General features: G+C 39.6%; 2 protein-coding genes across 5 annotated transcripts in view; one reads left to right on the top strand and one right to left on the bottom strand.

Moving 5' to 3' along the window:
* Positions 1-18,623, top strand: part of GLDC (glycine decarboxylase) — a 44,380-nt gene extending 25,757 nt beyond the window's left edge. Inside the window, exons 12-25 of one of the 3 annotated variants that reach the window (XM_030466869.1) lie at positions 311-408; positions 905-989; positions 1,081-1,122; positions 2,175-2,317; positions 3,223-3,298; positions 10,026-10,151; positions 11,015-11,164; positions 11,547-11,659; positions 12,274-12,415; positions 13,823-13,934; positions 15,186-15,281; positions 16,265-16,437; positions 16,860-16,940; positions 17,865-18,623. In XM_030466869.1, the coding sequence (XP_030322729.1) occupies positions 311-408; positions 905-989; positions 1,081-1,122; positions 2,175-2,317; positions 3,223-3,298; positions 10,026-10,151; positions 11,015-11,164; positions 11,547-11,659; positions 12,274-12,415; positions 13,823-13,934; positions 15,186-15,281; positions 16,265-16,437; positions 16,860-16,940; positions 17,865-18,008 (1,581 nt within the window). In that variant the 3' untranslated portion in view covers positions 18,009-18,623. The remainder of the gene's footprint in view (positions 1-310; positions 409-904; positions 990-1,080; positions 1,123-2,174; positions 2,318-3,222; positions 3,299-10,025; positions 10,152-11,014; positions 11,165-11,546; positions 11,660-12,273; positions 12,416-13,822; positions 13,935-15,185; positions 15,282-16,264; positions 16,438-16,859; positions 16,941-17,864) is intronic. The other 2 variants (XM_030466872.1, XM_030466871.1) reach the window with 2 other exon arrangements.
* Positions 18,624-20,758: 2,135 nt separating this feature from the next.
* Positions 20,759-21,874, bottom strand: part of UHRF2 (ubiquitin like with PHD and ring finger domains 2) — an 84,279-nt gene continuing 83,163 nt past the window's right edge. Inside the window, exon 16 of one of the 2 annotated variants that reach the window (XM_030467559.1) lies at positions 20,759-21,871. In XM_030467559.1, the coding sequence (XP_030323419.1) occupies positions 21,725-21,871 (147 nt within the window). In that variant the 3' untranslated portion in view covers positions 20,759-21,724. The remainder of the gene's footprint in view (positions 21,872-21,874) is intronic. The other variant, XM_030467560.1, reaches the window with a different exon arrangement.

The following is a 21,874-nucleotide window of genomic DNA, read 5'->3' on the forward strand; positions in this document are numbered from 1 at the left end:
TTCAGGCGTTTTTTTGTTCTGTGAGTGTTATGACATAGTTAGAAATCATTTCTCCCACTGCAAATTTCATTCCATCTCATTAATAATTAGTAATACTTCCAAGATGAGGACTTCTAAGACATCAGTACTTGAATTTAATGTAGTGTTAGATACATGTGTGTATGTATGCTAATAGTTTTTTAAAAATTTTTGCCTAAGAGCTGATTGAATCTTGAGAACGGATGGTAGTAGTTAACTAGTTCTGATGGAAGTTGTCTGAAAAGAGAAATTTATTTGAAAGTATTTGACTTCTTGTTTCTTTGTGTCAAAGGAGCTAATTGCTGAGGGTATGGGTGAGGAAACCAAAGGCATCCTTAGCACAGCATTTAAGAGAACTTCCAAATTCTTGACACACCAAGTTTTCAACAGGTTTGTGAAATGGCTATAAATCTGATAGCTCAATGGGATCTGAAAATGTTTCCTTTCAGAAGTGGTACTGGAGTCAACTGAGGACAGTTTTGTAGCTGATATAATCTATGTAGTATACTCTGATATAATCTGTGTAGTAGTGTTTTTAGATAATGTTCACATTTGAAGTGAGAAAAGCAATGCTCATGGTCACATGGATGATGTTTTTTCTTTGTACAAGCTATTACTTGAGGACATAGTATCAGCAGACTTACCGTACTGCCCTTATATTCCATATTTACTACTAGCATTTCTGAATGTATGATTGTAGGCTTTTTTATTCACATTACTATTAACAAGCATAAATGTGACTGGTTTGAAAAGAAGTCCCTAGTATACATTAAAACCTATACTCAGTCTTAATTCTTTGCTTATGGCTTTTCCTATGTTAGAGCACAGATCAACCAGCTGGTACAGCTAATCTGATTGCTTTAACACCACATTTTGTGTTCTCCAGCTATCACTCTGAGACAAATATCGTGCGGTACATGAAAAGATTAGAAAACAAAGATATTTCCCTTGTTCACAGCATGATTCCTTTGGTAGGTATTTACCAAAAAGAGAAAAAATTAGGAGATTGCATACATATTTATGTATTTCAATAAATACTGATGCATGTGTTTATATTTTTAGGGGTCCTGCACAATGAAGCTCAATAGTTCAGCTGAACTTACAGTAAGTTGCATTAATACTCTGTCTTGAGTCCCAGATGAATAAACTCACCTAGCCCAGTGTCATTGTAGAGAAGACTGTGTTTGGACTAGTGCACCACTGATGAGGCAGTTTCAGAAGCAGCTGGAATCATCAGTTCCTTTTCCACTAGGAAAAAAACTCTGAAGAGTGCAGTAGGAGTGCAACAACAGCAGGAGAGTGAGTGGCTTTAAAGACTCTGCTGTGAAAAAAATAATGAGAATAATTTTGGGAATTAGTTATCACAGTCCTGTTCCCTCATGCAGTGTTGCAGTAACTAACTTCTGTGTGCTTCCCAAATCTTAACAGTCAAATCCTCAGAAATCTGAAAGAGTCTTGTGGGACTCATGAATCTTTGTCAGTTCCATGTTTATCAGGATGCCATTGCTTTTCCCCAGGTGAGGAACTGGAGTCTCCAGATATTTTCATTTTTATGGCTGGTGGCGCTATAGACTTGTGTGTGTTGCAGGTTGCTGTCCATTTACTCTTGGCTTATAGGTACTTAAGGCTTCTCCCCATCTCTGCCTTCCAGCTCAAGGGACTGGGTACCCCCAAGAACAACTTGTCATTAGAGAATAAAGCAAGGAAGGTATTAAATACCTCAGCCTTCTCATCCCTTATCATCAGGTGTCCCCTCAGTATCCAATATAGGGTAGAGATAATCTTTTGTGCTACTTTCATTACTAATGTATTTGTAGGAAAATTTTTTACTGTCTTACAACAGCAGCCAGATTTAAGTTGTAGCTGGGCTTTGGCCCTTCTACTTTTTTTATCCTGCATAGTCTCACAACATTTTTGTCCCCTGAGAGCTGCCTGCCTCTTCTCCTAGAGGTCACAAATTCTGTTTTTATTCCTGACTTCCAGCCAAAGCTTTCTGTTCAGCCAGGCCACATCTTACAGTGAGGGTGAAAACATCTTGCTGCACAATAAACATTTGATTTTTATTTGAGCACAGAGCAGCTGAAAAACAAACCAGAGTTTTCCATGGAATTTTTCGCTACAGCACATGTGGTTTCTCGTTTGTTTGTTTTAAATAGCCTATTACATGGAAAGAATTTGCCAGCATCCATCCTTTTGTGCCTCTGGATCAAGCTCAAGGGTACCAACAGCTTTTCAAGGATTTAGAAAAAGACCTATGTGAGATTACTGGCTATGACAAAATCTCTTTCCAACCAAACAGGTAGGAATTTTTTTCTAAAAATTTGCTCCGTAACAGGATTCCAAAAACTTAACTCCAAATAAAATGTGCAAGTCAAAACTGGAAAAAGTTCCTAAAATTAAATTTGTCTAAGGGAAGCCTTGAATGCAAGGTTATGAAAACAAGATTTGTTGTTTCCAAAACAGCAGAACCTTAGTTTTCTCTCCTTTTCTTGAAATTTATTGCTTTTGTCTTCTCTTTTGATCTACTTTCATGTGTTTTCCTCATTATGAGGGCTGATTAATTCACCATTGCTTGCTTAATATAGTGATGTTAGTGACATCCTCCTGTAAGCTAAAATTAAATATTGGAAATAGGAATAAGCTGTATGAGATGGCAACTGAATAATTGTTGAAACAGGTATTTGGTGCACTAAGTAATACTAGGTGTGACTGAAGAATGCCTAGGATCTACATGCTCACTGAAATAAATAAAGAAGAGCTGAATTTTACTGTAGACTGTTGATGTCCTTTAGTAGTTTTTATAGAGAATGAACAGCAAGGACTTGCACTACAGTTAGGATGTCACTGAAAGAGTTCTTATGTTTCACTGTGTACACTTTACTAGGCATTTCACTATTACTTTTTGCCTTTCTGTAGTATGTAGTAGATAGTATGTAGTCCTCTGTTGGGTGCAGAAATAAGGATCACTTCAGTCACCCAAAGGATTTATTGTGGTAGTAAAAGCACATAAAATGGCACAGCTGTTTTCATCTGCTCTTTGCAACAGAGCATGCCTGAAAATTGGAATTTAATCCATGGGATGTGCTTTTAATTTGCTGGCACTTATCTGAAGCCACTGAGAAGGATTAGGGCTGGACAGCTTTGAAGTTGCAGTAGAGAGCTGGCACTTTCTGGTTTGTGTAACAGTTTGTGTTCCTCTTGCAGTGGAGCCCAAGGAGAGTACACAGGTTTGGCTGCAATCAAAGCTTACTTAAATGCAAAAGGAGAACGTCACAGATCTGTAAGTGTCAACGTTCAGGTGGGGGAGAGCTTTGGGTGAGAAGTGGGGAGAGTTGATTCAACATCTGAGACTCACCTAGGGAGCAGCTGGGTTTTGTATCTTCATCTGTGACAGGCTTTCAGTATTCCCTTCTTCCCTCATGGGTCGTGGGATACCATCTTAGAAGTCTTCCTTGACTTTATAAACAGTGGGAATGAGGAAAGATGACTTCTTCAAAGGGTGATTGTACTGGGTCTGGCTGGGATGGAGTTAATAAACTTTCCCTGTAACAGCCCATATGGTGCTTGCACTTTTGATATGTGGTTAAAGCAGGGTTGATACAGGGATGTTTTGAATTTTGCTGAACAGGGCCTACACAGAAACTCTCTTTCTCACTCTGCCTCATCCCTTCTCCCCCCTGACAGGAGGGAGGTGGGCAGGAGTTTGAGAGTGACACAGCCAGGACATCAGACCCAAACTGACTAAAGGAATGTTGTATGCTGTATAATAGCATGCTCAGCAATAAAAGCTTAGGGAAAGAAAGACAAAGCAGAGGAGATTGTGGTCATGGCATTTTTCTTTCCCCCCCAAAAGTCATTAAAGGTGCTGAGGCCCTGCTTTCCAGGAGGTGTCTTGACATCTGCCTGGCCACAGTCAGTAATGAATGAATTCCACTTCTTACTTTGCTTGCATACATAGCTTTTGTTTTCCTTATTAAACTCTTGTTCTCTCAGTTCATGACCCTTTTCACCTTACTTCTGTTTTCCATTGTCCCATGGGAGACAGGAGTGAGCGAGCAGCTGTGTGAGTGTCTGGCTATTGGTAACCTCACCTCCTCATGTGGGGCTGGTGGTGATGGAAGTTTTGATCTGAGCATCTTCTTATTGGCAGGCACTCATGTAGGTCACAGAGCCTACTCCCTTTCCTACTATGTCTTAGAGTTTAGGGCTTTTTCGTGGCTGCTTTTGGGTCTAGCTATTTCCTGTGCTGATTATCAAAGTATTTCATTGTGCTGGAAACATAAAAGCAATGCCTGTATTCCTGGGCTGGGATACAGCCCTGGCTGTGATGCTGTTCCTGTGCTGTATGAGCTGCTTGGTAGAGACAGAAGGGATCACATCTTCCTCATCTCTGCAGTTTTGAGTCCAGCTCTGTTGTGTGGGCTCCTGAGTTCTTCTATGTTCTCAAAAACCGTTTCATATTGCTGTCTAACATTGTTGGTTTGCTGTTGAGTGTGTGGATCCTAGTTTGCTCTGGGTTTGAGTTTTTGAGATGTCCAGCAGCTGGCATTGCTTGGTGTAGGGATCAGGTAATCAACAGAGAAATTAGAAGAGAGCTGACAATCTGCAGCCACTGGAGGTGGTTCCTGTTGGGTGTGATGTGTCCCCCCAAGGGTGATCTTGACAATTATTGAAGCAATTGGATCCCTGGTGAGGAAAGAACTCAGCTGCTGGTCTGCAGTGACCTGAACAGCAAACAGATTTCCACAGATCTGCATGCCATCCAGTACATCCAGACAAGTGGATCCCAGTCTGAACTGCTCTCCTGCATTATGCATTCCTGGGTGCAAGACCTTACACTTCTCCACACTGAACTTCATCATGTTCCTGGTTGGCCACTTTTCCAGTCTGTCTAAGTCATCCTGGAGCGTGACTCTCCCTTCGGGGCTGTCAACCTCTCTACGCATCTTGGCGTCATCAGTGAACTTCAGGGTGCTCTTGATCCCAACATCCAGGTCACTTACAAAGATCTTGAAAAGCATTGAGCCAAATATCAGTCCCTGGGGGACTGAATTTGTGACCCATTGCCAGATGGAGGAGTAACAAGAGATCCTGTTCTGGAACTACAATAGCCAGATGGACTTTGTTGTACCTCTGGGGCTGCAATTTGTAACCATAACTATAACTATATCCTCTCCAGCTAATAAGGGAGGCACACAGGTTTCTATAGGCATTGTGGATTACTGGAGAATGGGTATGCCAGGGTAAAGTCAGCCTGTGAGCTCCCTCCCTTGAGTGACCCTACAGTAAACTATTTTGAGTGTGGCCCTGAGCAGCAAACACATCTTGAAACAGATCAGAGAGGACACAGGTCATGGGCCCATCATCTGAGTGGGACCAACTTTGAGAAACAAAGTCTACACTGCATCTGGGTAGCACAGCCTCAACTGGATCCTCTTGACAGAAAACACCTAAAAAAACACAAGGTATTGAGGATACAAGGCCCACTGCACTAAAAAAAAAAAGAGATATTAGCAGTGTGTGATGGAGCTACTTTAGAAGTCATGGATACAGAAGCAGAGTTCTTGACACCAGAGTTGCCTGTACTTTACTGGGTGCTCAGAGGAACCTTCGTAAAGTAAGTGGCTATTGTTGGTCATATGACAGGCTTGGTTTGGGAACTGTAGCTGCCCAGAATTCCAGGGTGTGATCATGAACTCATCAGAAGGCATGAATTTCAGAGAATTACTCCAGGAGGTTGCCACCATGAGCTATCAGAAGGTGAAAAGCAGTATGGTCTTTTTATCAGTGGATCCTGTTATGTTGTAGGAAACCATCACAAGTGGAAGGCTGATGTAAAGAGTCATGCACAATGAGTTGTCAAAGCTATCAAAGGAGCAGGCTGGTCAAACCAGTTTGAGAAGTTAACCCTAGGTGAATAAGAAAAGGAGCTAGTACTCTGTTAACACTGACTCATGCATGGTGACAAATGCCCTGTGAGAATAGCTATATCACTGGAAACAGACCAGTTGACAACACAGAGATAAAGCTGTCTGGATTGCTGCCCTCTGGCAAGACACTACTGCTCAGGTAGAAAGTATTACTATAAGGGTACAAATTATACAGATGCAACACCAATGAGTGATGCCACATCAACGAGTGGGTAGACCAGGCTGCCAGAATTCAAGGGACTTGGGTAGACCTGGCCTGGCTGAGTTATTCACAGCTCAGTGTGCTCATTAAACATCAGGACATTCAGGGTTAGGCCTAAAACTTAAAATGGGCTAATGATCAAGGTGCAAACATGACCAAACCACTGAAGCTGTCATACAGGCTACTCATGAGCAGAAACACTGATTCAGATCTTCAGTGGGTTGTGATTAGGCCCAGATGTCCATGCCTATGAAGAAACTGGGCAATAACAGTTCTTTGTCCAGTTCCTGTCCATTCAAACTGTTTCAGACAAAATTCTGTTGGATATATGGAGGTAACCTTGCTTTACAAGGGCTACAAAAACCTAAAGATGAATAACAGATCAGGTTTGATTAATTGAGGATCATCTTCAGGTGGTAACATACAGTCTAAAAGCTTGATTTGTATTGTCTTCTACAGGAACTAGCTGAAACTTTGACCTCAAAGAGTCACTCCTCAGCTGTACCATTATAACCTGAAAAAAGAGTTCTTGTAAACCTCAGAGAGTGGGTACAGCTGTAATTTTGTCCCAAAGAAGAGTTATTACTAGTACTGTGTACTAGAAAATTTGAATTCTAGTTTTCTTTTAAAGAGAGCTCTTTATTTGCATTTATTGTTAGACAGTTACAGCTGCAAAATGGGAAACTAATAATGCTCCTTTAGGTGCTTCCTGTAAAATCTGTGATGCCTGGAAGAAAGGCTGCATTAATCATAGGTTTTAGGTGTAAGTTTAACTGGAAGTGAAATAAGTTGACATACGTAAATATGAGAAGTTGATGGTAGCAGGTTGGATTTTGGAGGGTTGACTGCATGTCTGTGATTAAAAAACAATCTGATAAGCCCAGACCAAAAGTCTGTCAGTCCCAGCATCCAGTTTCCCAATGGTCTATAGCAGAGTGATAGAATCCTCTTATGATGAGGAGTACAAGGACAAAGCAAGTGTTCAATGATGCTTTATCCAGCCCACAGCCCCAGCTTTTATATATATGTGCTTTCCTAATGCAGAGGAATCCAAAGGCACTGCTCATACATTTTTCTACAATTAAACCTGATCACTTGACCTCCTATGAGGAAGCTTCTGATGTTTATGGTATCTTGTAGGAAATGCTTTCTGGCTTTATCTCCCAGTATCATAAAATAATAATACTTGTTCATTTTTTAACTTTTCATCTTATATTTTCATGTAATACCCTCTCACTCTTGAAAGATGATGACCTGTTCACAATTGGTGTATCATGTATTAATTCTGAGATTTTTATTTTATCCTTATCCATCCTCATTTATTTCTTCCTAGTTGGGTTCCAGCTACTTCTCCATTTTGAAAAACATCCATCTTTTATTTTTGGTTATTTTCAGAGCTTCTGTGTTCCTTTTAATTTGTTCACTAGTTCCTTTCCAGTTTTCAGTGCAGTTGCTTTTTTTGTCTGCTAACACTGCAAGATCTTCTGAGTGTTGATAGCTTCAAAACTATTTATCTCAGATGTGTCTTAAGAAATGTATTCTTGTCTAATATTCTACATCTGTCTAGCTCCATTATATTGTATTTTGAATGCTACTACTTTGTACAGTGGGTTCTTTTCTAAACTATGCTATCATTTCTTTCAGTGTCTTGGGTGATTTTATGTTAACAGAATATTTGGTGTTTCAGTGTGTGTTTCTTTTATAAGCTAATTATGAGTAAGTTGAAATGCTAGGGAACTAGCATGGATATTTGTAATGTTCCAGGTTGAGGTTAGACCTGATTCAGCTTCCTACCATTTCCCTGAGTCCCGTCTTCAGTCACAGGAGTGAAGAAATCTATGCCAGTCCCATCTCTTCCCCTTGTGATGGAGCAATAGACTGCAATGAGGTCTCCTTTCAGCCTCGTTTTCTACAAACTACACACTAATCATCTGCTCCTCATAAGCCCACTGGAAAATAGTTTAGGAATCTTTCTTGGGGCCACATGAGGATTTTTTTGAAATATGAGATACATAATGATGTTCCCCTAGAGTTGGCTTTAAAGGGTAGGAAAAATAGTCATTAGTGCAATAATACCTGTATTTTCTGAACCTGATTTTATACTTGCCCTTTCAAAATGAAGGAGTTGTTGTCCAGACCTCATTGGAACTATAATCCTTGTGTGAGGAAACTACCTAAAATTGATGTAGACCATTGTGCATTTGCTGCATCCAGATCACCCTGTACTTGTTGGAAGTCATCCACTCTTTACAATTACTCACGTTGTTTTGTGAGTAGTTCTTCTTGGTGGGAAGTGAAATTAGGCTGAAACTCTGTTCAATTGGACAGTTATCTTCTGATTTTCCATGTATATTTTGCAGTTTCTCCCATTCTGTGCAAGATCCTTTTGCTTCTGTGAGTGACTGTGGTCCTTCTGTGCTCAGAAGAAACTGTGAGCTACTTGCAGTTACTCATACGTAGCAGATTTCAAATGGTATAATAAAATCAGGATAATCTTGGGGAAAAAAGGGGAGAAAAAAGAAACCCACAAACTGTTGGCTTTTGAACTGAAAAGCCCCCTTCTCCTGGGCTGGAGGAGGAGTGTAAACCCTCAGACCAAGGTGCTTGCAGGCATCCTCTCTTGGATTTGGTGCCCTCTGGTGATTAAAAAAAGTATGGACATGATCTGACAGCTCACATCTTGTCCCCTTGGTCGCCTCAGCAGTAACTTCTGCACCCAGCAGCTACAGATGCAACCGAGGGGGACAGGGTGGCAATCTAGATGCACTTCATGTTTCTGCTACACAGCTAAAATGACTGCAGATGTGCCACAGTGTGTCCCGGGGCTGGGATCCCTGCCAGTCCCTTCAGCACAGCTGCACAGTAAAACACTGGCAGCTCCCTGCCTGAAGAGCAGATATCCAGGTGCTGAGACAGATGGGTTGGTACCCTGGAATAGCTTTTACAGCAATTAGCATTTGTATCAGAATCTCTCTGGAACATGAGGTAAAGACCATCACGCAGTTCCTCTTGCCTTACTGTCAGAGATTCAGTGCAGCTAAGTTTGAGTAACTTTAAAAGTACTTAAATTAATCCTTCCAAGAGAATCACAACAGACACAATATGTTTCAATATCCTCATTGAACAGAAGCAAGGGATTATTTTTTAGAGGTGTGTTTTTCTTTAGAAGGGGTGGAGTTTCTAGCAAATGTCTGAAAATGCTCTATACTCAATTTTCCATGCTAAGAATGTATGCCCATTTAAGTAAAAGTACTTCTTTCTTTTTTTTTTTTTTAAACGACCTCTTCCTAGTTATATAATAATGAAATAATGATGAATATTTCATTAATAATAATATTGAAATAATAATAATGAAATAATAATGAAAACTTCCTAGCTATAGCCTGAATATTTCAGTCTAAATTTTTGTTTTGAACATAATACAGAAGAAAATGCTCTGGAACTCAGCTAAGGATGTAGTTAAAATTTGGAATTAGATAGTTTATCCTTTCAAGTCATTATAGATATGGAAAATTTAATCTCTCTTTTTTTTTTTTTTTTTTTTTTTTTTTTTTTTTTTTTTTTTTTTTAAAGAGTGATGAGAGGAAAACATTTTAAATATGTGAGTGCCTCAAATAATATTCTGGAACTGCAGCCCTAAATTTGATTTATGCAATAAATTTTCCTAATGAGTATTTAGGTGGTGGTAATTGATTGATTGAATTTTCTTGAAAAAAAAAAACCAGCTGTGTCTTTCAATGAAGGTGGCAAGTTGCCACTAAGCATTCCCTCAGGGTCTCTTCTGAAAACTTTGAGTTGCAGCTGAGCACAGACCATAATGCTTTAAGATTTTTTTAAAAGTTACACTTTAGCTCCTGGTTTGTTTTCCCTTTCAGGTTTGCCTTATTCCTAAATCTGCTCATGGTACAAATCCAGCAAGTGCACAAATGGCAGGGATGAAGATTCAGCCAATTGAAGTGGATAAAAATGGGAGCATTGATATTTGTCATTTAAAAGCAATGGTGAGTATTTAATTACCTTTACTTTTCAAGGCAGGAACTGTCCTTCTCTACAGGTTATAGTGTTGGCAGTTAAACCAGGTTTTTCTTTGGGAGAATATATAGCAGTAACAATGAATACAGACCTGAAAAGGATAAGTCATTCTTTCATATTCTTTTTGCTCACCTAGACACTAGCAGTGTGATACTTGTGAGATTTCCCTAAAATCAGGGTATTTGGTGCAGGGGTGGCTGAGGGAGTCTTTCTACACAGTAGGCTCTTCTATAGCAGACCTTTTTAGTCTATAGTATTTGAAATCAATGAAGCGTGTTCATCAGTGTGAAGTGTTTGAAAGTGCCCTTTAGCCTTTGGTTAGCAAACATCAAGGCTGTGTCTGCTGGAGAAGGTATTGCTAGGCAGCTTTTTTTTTCACTTTTTTGAGTAGATTGGTTGCAGATGAATCTTGGGCATCCAAGGGATTATCAGGACAGATTTCAAAAAGTAGGTATTTGAGCAGGCTTTTATGGTAACCATAGAATGGTGTTGCTGAAAGTAGGAGAATGGTCATTAGATTGCTTTACCTTCAAGGCCAGATGTTTCACTTGGTTCATCTTAAAGTCTCAGAAATACCTTTCAATACCATACTTTCTTCCCTGATGTGAAGTTCTGATATATGGAGAAAACACTCTCTTTCCATAAGCACTGCTGAATGAAGGACCTCAGCATCTCTTGCTGACTATAAATAACTCAGACGATCTGCTGATTGACTTGCTTCTCACCTGTAAAATTCCTCATGACCTTAATTACATGTATCTGTAAGAGTCTTCTCTTAAGAAGCTTTAGGAGCCTCAGTGAACCTCTTTGCTTTCTCTGTCCCTGCCACCAGGTGGACAAGCACAAAGAGAACTTGGCAGCCATTATGATCACCTACCCTTCCACCAATGGTGTGTTTGAAGAGGAAATCGGAGATGTGTGTGACCTGATTCACAAACATGGGGGCCAGGTTTACTTAGATGGAGCAAATATGAACGCCCAGGTACAAAATCTCCTAGGCAGATTTACTACAACTAGGAGAGTACATTTCCTTGAAATAAAAATAGCACAAAGCAGTAGTCAGTTCAGATCATAGCACAGCTTCCTCATAAAATTGCAGAGTGCTTGGGGAATAAGATGGGGTTTCAAAGAAGAGTAATAAAAATCAGATACCCCATTTGGCCCTGAAATGTGTTGCAAGATGTACGAGTTCTTCACTGAAATTGGCTTAGTTTCCCTTACCTTTGTCAGTGGTTGTATTGCATCACATTAAAGAGAAATGGAAAAACGTGTAGCAGCTTTTTCAATGTGTTTTCCCTGAATGAAATAATAGGTCTTAAAATGGCTAGTAAAGAACGTTTTGAGACAGACTGTTCCTTTCACAGGTGGGTCTGTGTCGTCCTGGAGATTACGGCTCTGATGTCTCTCACTTAAACCTTCACAAAACCTTTTGCATTCCCCATGGAGGAGGAGGACCTGGAATGGGACCAATTGGAGTGTGAGTATCCCAGTTTTAGCCTTTTCTTTAAAGAATATCCTTCAGTGAATCATAGTTGGCTGTTCACTTAAGTATAGGGTCATGAATGGGAGGAGTAATGTTGTTTGTAAACTTCTGTCCTTTCTGGAGTAGTCGTGCACTGACTTCATGCATGGTGAGGTTCATGTGCATTCCCAGATCCTGACTTTTATCTTGGTCTTTCAGTGTGTATGGGAGACCTCTCTCAGCAGTCTGTTTTCTGTGTAAATGCAGAGATGATCTGTGGACCTCAATGACTGATACTGCATGTAGTCCAGAATGCAGAGGTGGTACATGAACTCTGTGAATCTATCCTATAGGGCAACCATATTCCTTTAAAAGAAAATAATCTTGCTCTCCTTTGAAAAATCATCTTGATTCAGATAGCTGCATTAGTATTTTGTTATAGTTTGACAACTGAGTGCCATCCTCCATTGTCAACAGTTATGTTAATAAGCCTTCTGTTGAAGAAGACAGGCTTCCTGGAAGACTGCATTTGAAAGGAAGGTGAAGAGGAGCTACTGCTGAAACTGTTTAGAAATCATAACAGAGCGACAGCACACGTTTAAGTTCTAAAATTTCTGGTTTTGTTTTAGGAAGAAACATTTGGCTCCCTACTTGCCTACCCACCCTGTCATCAAAGTACAGCCAGATAAGGACGCATGTCCTTTGGGTACTGTCAGTGCTGCACCTTGGGGTTCCAGTGCTATATTGCCAATTTCCTGGGTGTATATCAAGGTGTGTATACTTCTGTAAGGCAGCCTATTGCTATATGTTGCAGTAGGAAAGGGTGGCAGGCAGACTGCTTGATTCTTCTGTCTCTACTCTGTAATAATTCTTGAGACAAGTGGACACAAGCAGAAAGTTACCATCAGACTTGCACCTCCACTGTCTATAGCACCCGTGTTTTCATGTTTCAAAGCTTCTTGGTAATTGCTGTTCTTCCAAGGACATTTTTGGTTGTATGCTGCAGTGTAGTTATATTTGACTAGTATGTAAAATTTAACTTTCCAAAATCTGTTTAATAGAACTTGAATTCCAGGGGACTTCACTGAATTTGAAAACTGAACTTAGGTTTGGCTTTGGATGTTTGGTCATGATCTATGACTTGGTCATAGCTTGGTCATGATCTAGGTAATTTTTTAATGCCTTGCAGTTCAGTGATAAGCCTGCAAATATTTGATTACATGTGTAGAAGTATTCAGCCAACAGAGATGAGTGCAAATTCAAATTCTGCATGAGAAGAGGGTGTGCTGGGTCTCTCTGAGCAATATTTAAAGCTTTGAGTGAGAGAAAGAATTGGAATAGTGAACAGTGTCAGAGTAGCCAGTTTGATACTCTAAACCTGGAAACTTCCACCCTCAGGTAAAGCAGCTCTTCTGGAGCTTGAAATGAGCAAATAGGAGCTGGTGTAACTCCCACTGTGTTTTTTCAGCTGTGGGTACAGTCACTTGTGGCTGTCACCTGTTTGCTATTACAGAATCCTTAAACTGCAGTAAATTTTTTAAGTGAAGGTGACACAATGCAATGTGTCATCTGTTTACACTTTTGGCTTTCTCTTTTGCCAACTTAATTCCTTAGTGCAGTGTGAATAAGTTCAATCACAGCTCAATTCCAGCACCATCCTCTTGCAGTGCTTAAGCAAGGGCAGCTGTGTTCTTTTGGCTCTGGCCTTTGTTAAAGCACCGTATCTACCACCTGTGACATGGGACCAGCAAGTGGAGAGGAGTTGCTGGGCTCATCTGTGCAGACAGCACACAGGCTTTCTGATACTCTTTCCCCGGGCATAAAGATGGTGACAGATAGGATGTGCAGTCCTTACAAGTGTGCAGATGGCATCATCTTGGGTTCTGCTCACTTTCCCTTATTCGCTTCAGAGCTTCTCATTTTGAAGGACAGGTTTGGTTTGTTCCTGTTTAAGCAGAAACTCTTGCACAGTAAGCAGTCTCATAAAATATGTATACCAAGGTTGTTCTCAAGTAATATGCGGTGCTTCTTTGTGAGTGTAGTGGAAAAGAGTGTAATAGCAGGGTGACTGAATTAAAACTAGCTGGATGCCTTAAAGTGATTTTGTCTGTCATGCTCGCCAGCACAAAAACACACCTTGTTGCTTCAGAGTGTTTCTTTCTGTTATTCCTCTTTCAGACAATGGGAGCAAAGGGTCTGAAACATGCTTCTGAGATTGCTATACTAAATGCAAACTATATGGCTAAAAGGCTAGAGAAGCACTACAAAATCCTTTTCAGGGGAGCAAGAGGCAAGTATTAAGACAACCTGTTTTGTACTTTGAAGCTCACTTTCTTTTCCTAGTGTAGAAGTTGGCTTGCAATATGGTTCTTTTTTGTATGCTTTGTGAGATCTGCATCTCAAAATTCTCTTGATGTTGTTCACAAGGAAAGACATAAAGTGCTACATCTGCTTCTGTGGAGGTATTGCAATGAAACTGAGATGGGAAATACAAGAAAAAATTCCTGGTTTTAATTAGATGAAATGATGACAAAAGACAAAGTAAACTTTGGCATCAGGTTGTTCTTCTTGAAGTCTAGTAGCAGATACATGAACAGCAGAAAGAGCAGAAGCAACAAAGTTCAGATCTACAAATCTGATGACACAAAAAATTAAGAATTGGAAGCAATTTTTGTGCCTGTACATTCCTTTGCACACGTCCTCAGAAAAACCAAAACAAAACCCACAAACAAACAGGCAAAAACCCCAACAGATTTCTCTCATTTCCACTCTTCATTCTTTGTGAGTGGAAGGAGAAATCCATTGCCATTGCAATTTACTTCAGCTACATTCTTGTTCTCTTGCTGTAGCTCTCCAACCTTGCATCAGGACAGAGGTAATGAATAAGAGCTGAAATAATTATCTGTTAGAGTAACTATCAGAGAATAATATTTTGCTTGTTTAATCTGAATGACACCAAATAACATTTGAATACAGTATGTATGCCTTTCAAAATATGTCTTCATTTAGTGGAATACAACACCTTGGGTAAATCTGAAGGTTGCACTTAGCAGAAGTTGCAAATTTTTAAGAATGTAGCAGTGAAATGGAACTAGATTATCCAGGATCATGGATATAAATTCAGATAACCTAAGTCTGTAGTACCAGATTTTAGCTCTACTCTGGCATACCATTGAACTGATTATCTTGTACCTGGCATGTTAAAGATAGCCTAAAACCTAAATCTTGATGGGTCACTGACAAATCCAGTTGGTTTTTGGTTTTTTTTTCAGAGTGCATGTAAATTATACTGTCATCACCCTTTTCTACTTGGAAAGGATGTGTTCTTAATATGATGTGCGACTCAGAGAGCCAGTCTTCAAATACTGAGTTGTATATCTCTTACCTGATAATATCTCAGGTTTGAGTTTTAGCCCAGTTGATGGCTTTTTTAAATTTATCTTTTTGCCAGGTTCTGCACAAACCCAATCTAAATAGACTGTTAGGTAAATTTCATTTTTTCCCTAGTAAATAAACATAGCATACATTTTTCTGTTTACAGGCTATGTAGCCCATGAATTCATTCTGGATACAAGACCTTTCAAAAAAACAGCAAACATTGAAGCTGTAGATCTTGCTAAGAGACTTCAGGATTATGGTAAGCCTTTTTCTTAACACCAGAAACATAAGTGAGAATTTCCTAAGTCTCTTCTAAAGGAAGGGAGAAACATTCTAGTCCTGCTCATATGGATGGTAAATATATCACAACCATTTCAGGTCTCCTAAAGGAGACTCCATTATAGGGCTGGAGTCAAGAACTTAGTAAGATCTTAAGAAGCAGGATAATAGCATTTAAACATTTCCATCCTGGTACAGTTTGTTCTGTACACATGCTCTAAAGAATCTAGTCATGGCCATTCTTTGGCTGCCAGGCAAGACTCTGCCTCTAACACATATGCATAAGAGCTGCTGAAACCCTAACTAGTCAGTGAAACAATCCAAAACCCAGCTACAATACCAAAAAATCCCACTCTTGTCTGCTCTTTAAGTCAGTTGTTACAGCCTGAAATGACATCCACTTTAAATAGATTTTTCAGTAGGGATGAATGTAAGTTCCATGTGTAAGTTTAAGTTCAATCCACTGCAACTGAAAGGGAAGTGCTGAGAAACTGTAATCAGTAGTAGCAGAAAGGGAAAAATTTGAGACCACCTTTTCCTTTTACCTTGTTTACTTGGGCATAATTTTATACCTGTCTCACTTTGCCACTCAGCCTGTCATCAGAAGGTAAAGTGACAAAAGGCTTCTACAAAAGTGAACGGCAGAAAGAGAAAGAACCCTGGAAAGAAACAATATACTTTTGGCTGAATAGTAACAAAACAAAGAGAGAAGGTTTTAAAGCATTTCATTACGTCAGTGTGTAACTCTATTGTAAAGAATACCATGGCATTCATGACTTGTCAGTGTCAAAAACTAAGGTCTTGCCTCCACAGTATTCTGCCAACACTACCAATAAAGTCCTGGGAAGATTACAGAAAGGGGTGAATTTCTGTGACTCAGTTGCTAGCTAATGCATTAACTCAAAACCTATTGTCAGTGAATGATGTCTTCTGTTGTCAAGTGACTGATTTCTCCTTTATCAGGTTTTCATGCTCCAACCATGTCCTGGCCAGTGGCAGGGACACTTATGATCGAGCCAACGGAGTCTGAAGACAAGGCAGAGCTGGACAGATTTTGTGATGCAATGATCAGTATTAGGCAGGAAATTGCTGAAATAGAGGAGGGCAGGATGGACCCCCAAATTAACCCACTAAAGGTAAAATGGCACGTAGAGCCATGTAGAGTTACCAGCATCAGCTCAGCTTATTTATCTAGTTTAAGAAGGGGAGTGGAATGACTTTAAAACTAACAGTAAAATAATTAATTATTTTAGCAACTGCAGCACAGAACTGCTGTAAGCTCATGTTCTGTCCAACTTTTTTAATGTACTAACTTGTTAAGTTCTGAGTGTATTCAGTGAAAAGCTGGAAGTAAATTCAAATGTTGGGTAGTATCTTTAGGTAAACTGAAAAAACCCAAAACAAACCCAAACCAGATACTGATTTGCTTCCTTTTTTAAATGTGCCTTTTTTACCCCAGATAAATGCTATTCTAAAGAGTCTCCAGACAATAATTATTTGATAATTATTACAGATTCATTCAGTAACTTCAAGTCCTAACACGTCTTTCTGCTTGTAGATGTCACCACATACACTGAACTGTGTCACTTCTTCCAAGTGGGATCGTCCTTATTCCAGAGAAGTGGCAGCATTCCCACTGGTGAGTAAATAATAGGATCCTAGTGCATAAATGGGCCAGTTGGAGATGAAATAATCTAGTAAGAATAAAAACATGAGACTAGTTTTTGCTGTTGCTCAGCTTTTAGCTGCATGAGCTCTACAGTAGTTGCATTAGTTTTGTTTCCCAAGACATGGAAAAAAATGTCTCTACACTTGAAGTACAAACCTAGGTTTCTAAACCTTGGCACTTTGATAATTGGATGTTCCTGTTGGAAACAGCAGGTTCAGTTCTGACATTACTGCACCAGCAGTTCCCAGTAGAGAGTCCCACATCCTGACAATTAGAGGTCTGCTCCAAGAGGCACAGTCAGGGTGGGGCAAGCCACACCCCTGTAACACATCTGCAGAGGTCAACCTGGAGCTGGATACGTCAGATTTCTTCAGAGCACAACATAAAATTGCCTCCACAATCTTAACAGCTAAATATATGTGTCAATGATTTTCCTCATCTAAAAATTAATTGCATCTTATTTTATTGGTACTTGGTGTTTCAAAGAGGAATAATTGAACTGCACCTGAGAAGTCTGCTCCCTTGTTTTATGTATTACAACTACAGCAGAGATCTTGGTAGTCTCCTCTGCTCTTCCTCGGTTCCTGTCTATAAGGCAGTAACTCAAAGGGTCATAGTTTTCTTTTATCTCATGGAAACTGCTTCTGTGCAAGCATTTAGGAAGACATATTTAGATTTTCATTGAAGTTTAACTACTCTTTCAATTGCCAACTGTGTTATACTTGCTTGTTAAATTTCAAGGACTGCAAATGGATTGCAGTATGACCTCACTTTAAAAAAATCCCACTTTCCCAGCATTTGTCATTCTTAAGGCTGCTCATGTCTGTTACAACTGTGTAGATTTCCTTGGCAGAAAATTTAAAATAGTTGGGGTTTTTTTTCTTCTGTACTTAGCCATTTGTAAAGCCTGAAAGCAAGTTTTGGCCCACGATTGCACGCATTGATGACCTCTATGGAGATCAGCATCTGGTTTGTACGTGCCCACCGATGGAAACCTACGAATCTCCCTTTTCTGAACAGAAGAGAGCATCTTCATAAGCCTGCTGTGAGCTGCCTGGATTTCTGAGTCTGTCAGGAGGGTGGCCTCTTCCTCCCAGACCTGATTGGGGATATATACTGTGTATATTCTGGATAATCACCATCTTTGTTAATTGAATCACTGATAGTTAAAATGTAAATACAATCAGTACATTAACTGTAAACAAACAGTGATTGTTCACAAGCAGTTGACATTGAAGTTGCCTGGATTCAGCATTTTGTCAGTTTTGTGGTAAAATTTTAACAATTAACACCCTATTTGCAAAGTGGCATGGAAGACATGGTTAAAGTAGAAAATTTGCATAGGGCAATAGTAATGAATATTAACTGCAGGAGTAATTGTTTATATTTTGTAAAAAAAGATGAAGTAGATTGTTTAATTTACTTCATGTATTACCACTAGCATTGCTAGTGTTAAGATTTCATACTGGTTTTTTTTTACCTACCAATGTTAGTACTCTAATAAAACTGTTCAGAATTTTAAGTGTTTTCATGTTCTGTGTTTTAACTTTCCAGTTGGATTTATCCAACAAAGCAGAACTACAGAGCGTGAGTTCTGATTTGTTAGAATTGCCATAGGAGAAACAGATTTTACACAAGGCAAAATACTGGCAGAGATAAATATTGAAATAAATCTCTGATTTTTTACAAATAAGGTAGAATGTTAAGTTTTATTAAATTAGTAAAAAAACTTAACTTTATCTATATCACGTCAGTTTTTCCTTGTGGTTCCATTTAATCTTCTCCTCTTATTCTGGAGAAGGCATGAAACATCTTTTCTAGCAGACTGTAAACTGCTTAGTATGAGTTGGAGCTTGTCCAACACATTATTCTCCTTCCACAGTTTCTCAAATATCTTATTTTAGATACTGTCTTTGGTTTATAGGGTGCACTCAGACTGCCTAGTTTTGTCATGTTAAGTTTGTGTAAAAACAGCTTTAACTCTGTTCCTCCACGAACACCAGCAACACCCTGGGATGGAAGCCCTGCCAGGACACACAGTGCCACATTCAGTCACTCAGTTGCCAGCTTGCAGGCCTTAAACTGGAGCCTCTTCTAACCTGTTCCCAGACAAACTGATAAAAAACCTGCTGCTGCTCTCACCACTCACACAGACCAACCGTGCACATCACAGGAGTACATCTGAAAGGAACCTGAGAGCTGGTCTGTGCAGATCCACTTGTGTTGAGTGAGCACCCCTGCAGAGGAGCACTCACTCAGCCACACGAAGCAGGGTTTTGGTGAATGAGGAAGCAGGTGCTGGGAAAACACTCAAGACTGCACTGGTTTCCACCTTGGAACCAGCACCTCTTCTTGAAGGGCTACCTGCACACTCATGCCTGGGAGCTTGCTTTGAAGTGACAGAGATGAGGCCAGTGCCCTCACTGTTTTAAGTACTGCATTTCTGTGTCTGTTAACAGTGGAAGCTCTGGGACTGCAGCTTCTTCATTAACTCCTGCATGACTTCAGTGGAGGCTTTAACTACACAAAGACTGCAGGTTAAGGGAGACAGGAATGGATTTCAATAAAGAAATCTTGGCTTAGATACCAGTTTTGATGTGGAAAGCTGCACTTATGTCCTAAAATATCTAAATACATAGTGACAAAAATTAGAACTTTATACTCTGGAATTTAAGATTGAAAAAGGCATCTTTCCCTAGCTACAGATACAGCACTAGAAGTGTAAAAAATTATGATTAAAAACCACTCCAAACTTGTAATGGGGAGGAAGAACTGTCTTTCTGCATCGTCAGCCTAGCTCCACAAAGTCTCGCCAAGCTACTTGAATGTTTGTTAATGGCAGTTTCATGTCACTAGCTAGTGACCATCACTGAAAACGTGTTAAAAAAATAATCAGGGTACCTATTTTTATTTAAAGCAGAGAATCTCCCATTGTTGACCTCAGGCTGACCAATTTATGTCATCAAAAGCTATTCAATGGAAAAAGGCATTAGAAGGGGTAAAATACTTCGCAGCACTCAGCTGTCAAGTAAAAAGCCACAAGACTTGTGTGCTCACTGCACAGATGCAAAGATCATTACAAAGGTAAAATTACATCAATTTTCCACATAAAATACTGAGCTACCATCTTGTAAAACACAGAGGTTCAACAGGATGTAAGAATCTATCTAGAGCTCTTTCAAACTGCTTAGCACAGATACCAGCTCGCTGAAGGAACAAAGGCTGAACCCTTACTCTAGTGATCACAGAAAAAGCTAAGGAGTTATAACTCGTAAGCAATTTCAATTTTTTCCATATATGACTAGAGAAATAGTACGAGAATTATGGTTTTTGGATACCAATGAAATCCTAAGCAGAATGGGAGAGAGAGAGAGGGAAGTTACTTTGGATAAAGTGACTAAGCCATTAAGCAATTCAACCTGCTGCCATAAAAACCCACACTGCTGCTGGCTTATTACTGCACCATGCTAAGGGCAAGATCATAAATTACTCCGAATTAAATACATACTTCCGTATGTACTTTTATAGATGCCTATTTTATAGGCTACTGGCTGTCATTTCAGCCCCATGCCCTAAACACTCAGCAGACAGCAGAGAAGCCACATAACAGCCACTCTTACAGAGTGTGAGCCCATGAGTATCAATGTCAGGTTGGGCTTCTTATGCAAGCCCACCTAAAGAAAGCACTGAGTAACTTGGAAAAAAAAAGCAAAAAAAAGCATATAAAGATCTTTTAAAGTAAGTGGATAATAGTAAAAACAAAAAATTAGCGACTTTTCTGAATCATAAAATATTTAATAAGGTATATGTTTTGGTGGGATATATTGTATATAAAATTTCACAACATGACGCGATTTGAACCCTTTCCAAGCTAGCACTGCCTTCAATGCTGTGTAGATGTATTGCCATTGATACAAGACCTACTAAAAGCATACAGTTTAACTAATACAGAAGTGGCTCTTTTTATATGAAATATTTTTTACACAACTAGAGTGTCTTGGAATACTCTTGTTAAGTGCAAAAAACACAGATCACTTTACACTAATGCAGCAACAATGCATTCATATTGTTCTCATTAGTCATTAGTAGTCAACTTGCATAAGATACAAGAAAAGCACAATGAAGCTCACAAAAATAGACTAAAAATCAGCCTTTTCTTGCAAAAAAATACAGCATAATAGAACAAAAAGACAAAAAAGGATTACGCACACCACAGAATTTGCTGGTCCTTAATCCAGCTGGTGTAACTGCTGATTCTAGGTTTTTTTTGCTGTCTTTTTGTGGGTTTTTGTTTTGGGTTTTGGGATTTTTTTTTGTGTGTGTGTAAATCAAACCACGTGGACCAGGCACAACTAATATTCAGGAGGCAGTGTGTAGCTAAAACTTCACTAGCACTTTGATATCCCCATGATTTTTTTTCCTCTGTCCTGAGGTAGTTACAAAAAAAACCAAATCATAAATTAAGCATCAGCTAGGCCAGTAAGAGCTGAGGCTTTTCTTTTATTTTTTTTTTTCTTTTTTCTTCAAAAACTATTATTTTAACTGGCCAAAACTACCCTTGATGTTAAAAGCCCAGAACTGGAGTTCTCTCTACACCAAAAAAGATGGCTATGAGGGGCAGAGGGTTAGTTGCTTCAAAGTGTGACATATATTGAGTCCCTTCAAGCCAGCTGGTCCACTGTTGGATTTCCTATGTTTATTCTCCTTTACTCTCTAGAAAGTCACTGGGAGAAGAAGAGAAGGATCTGAGCACATCATCGTCCTTTACTGTATCCGGGGAAGAACTGGTCCAGTAGTGTCTGCAGGATCTTGTTGGGGACCATGGTGTATCCCTTCCCCAGGTCGTAGCGGCAGGCAGGGCAGGTGAAGACCTCGGCTCTGAAGGAGCGCTGTAAACAGCTCTG

The sequence above is a fragment of the Calypte anna genome, chromosome Z (genome assembly GCF_003957555.1).
Source record: "Calypte anna isolate BGI_N300 chromosome Z, bCalAnn1_v1.p, whole genome shotgun sequence".
Lineage (NCBI taxonomy): Eukaryota > Metazoa > Chordata > Aves > Apodiformes > Trochilidae > Calypte > Calypte anna.